The sequence below is a fragment of the Myotis brandtii genome, unplaced genomic scaffold, assembly GCF_000412655.1.
Source record: "Myotis brandtii unplaced genomic scaffold, ASM41265v1 scaffold421, whole genome shotgun sequence".
NCBI classification, from domain to species: Eukaryota; Metazoa; Chordata; class Mammalia; order Chiroptera; family Vespertilionidae; genus Myotis; species Myotis brandtii.
Genome location: NW_005366140.1, coordinates 384,310 through 386,497, shown reverse-complemented (window position 1 = coordinate 386,497; position 2,188 = coordinate 384,310). Strand labels below are relative to the sequence as shown.

The window sequence follows — 2,188 nt, the reverse complement described above, 5'->3', positions numbered from 1 at the left end:
GCTCTGAGCTCTCAGCAGGAATAGTCCCAGTAGCAGGGGGCTGGATGTTCAGAGAAAAGGAGACCTGGGAGTAACAACAGTATCCACTCCAGCCCACCTTTTGTGCCACTCAGATCTACTTACTTCTTATATCTCATCTAGAAACAGGGCCTCCAGGATTCAGATTGGTCTCATTTTTTAAGAATTTGAAGGATTAGAGGACAAACCATACCTCCTATTCTACAGCTGATCTTTTCTTTCTTTCTTTCTTTCTTTCTTTCTTTCTTTCTTTCTTTCTTTCTTCCTTCCTTCCTTCCTTCCTTCCTTCCTTCCTTCCTTTCTTCCTTTCTTTCTTTTTCTTTTTTCTTTTTCCTTTTTTTTTTTAAAGGAGTGATGGGAGCTTTGTTAGCACCCAGCAGTCAGGCCAATGGGTGGTTGACAGGCCAATGGTCAGATGGTTGGACAGGCAGCCGGGAACATGTGGGCAGGCGAGCATGAACCAGGCAGGTAGGCAGGTAGCAAGCAGAGGGATGCAGATGGGAACTGCCCTGTGAAGGGTGTGGCATCCCTCAGCGGCTGCCTGCTGGGGCCTGGGTGTGTGGCTTAGAACTCGGTGCCCGCCACACGGAAAGCTGGCCTGCCTGAGTCGGGCATTGTTGAGGAGCGCAGGCTGGCCTCCCTTTGTAGCTGGATCTCCTTTAGTGCAAATATGGAAGTCGTGTCAGGAAGTTTGTGGATCTGCTCTCCAAGACTGAAGAAGAACGGGTGCTTCATGGCATCCTCTGCGGAAATCCGACTGCGGCCTTCGTACCGCAGCAGCTTGGTGAGGAGATCAGCCCCCTCCCTGTCAAGTCGGGGCGCAAGGCTCAAAAAGGCCATGGCACGGTACCGGGGAAAATTGCGTGCCTTGAACTCTTCATTGGACAGGATGCCCGGCCATGTCTCCTCAGTTGGGGTTCCCAAGATGTGGAAGATGAGGTGCAGCTGCTCCTCCACTGAGGAGCCTGGGAAGAGGGTCCGGCCCGTGGCCATCTCGTAGAAAATGCAGCCCACGCCCCACATGTCAATGTGGGTGGAGTAGTGCGTGCAGCCGAGCAGGAGGTCGGGGGGCCGGTACCACAGGCTGATCACCTGGTTGGAGTAGGTCTTCATTAGGATTGACTTGGTCCGGGCCAGGCCAAAGTCAGCCAGCTTGAGCTCTCCTCTCTCGTTGATGAGCAAGTTCTGGGGGTTGAGGTCTCGGTGCAGCACCTTCTTCCGGTGGCAGTAGGCCAGGCCCCGGAGCAGCTGGAACAGGAACAGTTTCACGTTGTTCATGTTGATGACATTCCCGCAGTCATCCAGGTACTGCTTCAGGTCCTTGTCCAGGCACTCAAAGACAAGGATGAGGGACAGCTCCATGTAGATGACGTCATGCAGCGTGACGATGTTGGCATGCCTGAGGTCCCTGAGCAGGCACACTTCCCAGATGGCAGTGCAGGGTGCCCCCTCCCCCTGTTCCAGTCTGATCTCCTTGAGTGCCACGAGGCTGTCTGTGAGCTTGCTTCTGCCTCTGTAAACGGTGGTATGGGTCCCCTCACTCAGCTTGTCCAGCTTGACGTAGGACTCCAGCTTCTCAAAGCCAATCTCGGACAGGCTGACATGGTGGAGGAGGTGGCTGAGCGGCTTGTTGAAGATGGGTCTGTTGAGGGCCAGCTTCTCCAGGCAGCCCTCGGGCAGCCGGCTACCAGCTGCCAGCGACAGGCGCCCGCTGATGTCCTCAGTGAAGATCTTGCTCAGGGGATGGGTGTGCTTGCGCACCCTCCCTGGTGACAGTACCTCACCCCAGGATGTGTCTGAAGCCTGGTCCCTTTCCCCCTCAGGCCCCATCTGCAAGTCCCGCTGTACCGCCTCTGGCGCAGCGCTGAGCGGTACCCACGCAGAATGAAGTTCCCCAGGGGCGGCACGGGTGGGGGCCTCTCCAAGGTCACTGCCACCTCCGCAGCCGCTCTCATCTGGTCCTATCTGTTCGGGGGAACTGTTGGTCTTGTGCATGCCTGGGCCCGCTCTGAGTGTCACTGGCAGCCGCCCTTTGATCTTCATCTCATCCATGGCGACCGCTATAACTAGAAGATCGGCTCCTCCGGGGTAGATTTCTGAAAGTTTAGTAACAGTTAGAACCCCGGGATCTGGAACAGTAACGGTGGCGGCGCGCGCGAGCAACCCCAGC

The 2,188-nt window shown here is 56.1% G+C and overlaps 1 protein-coding gene across 1 annotated transcript; it reads right to left on the bottom strand.

Annotated features, from left to right (window-relative positions):
• Window positions 1-528: 528 nt before the first annotated feature.
• Window positions 529-2,070, bottom strand: LOC102245634 (cyclin-dependent kinase 16). Its single transcript, XM_005873793.2, has one exon. It carries the CDS (start codon window positions 2,068-2,070, stop codon window positions 583-585), a length of 1,488 nt encoding a protein of 495 aa, XP_005873855.1. The 3' UTR covers window positions 529-582.
• Window positions 2,071-2,188: the final 118 nt, after the last annotated feature.

Excerpts from the sequence above, each read along its gene's own strand:
- LOC102245634 (XM_005873793.2), bottom strand. The coding sequence starts at position 2,070 with ATGGATGAGATGAAGATCAAAGGGCGGCTGCCAGTGACACTCAGAGCG.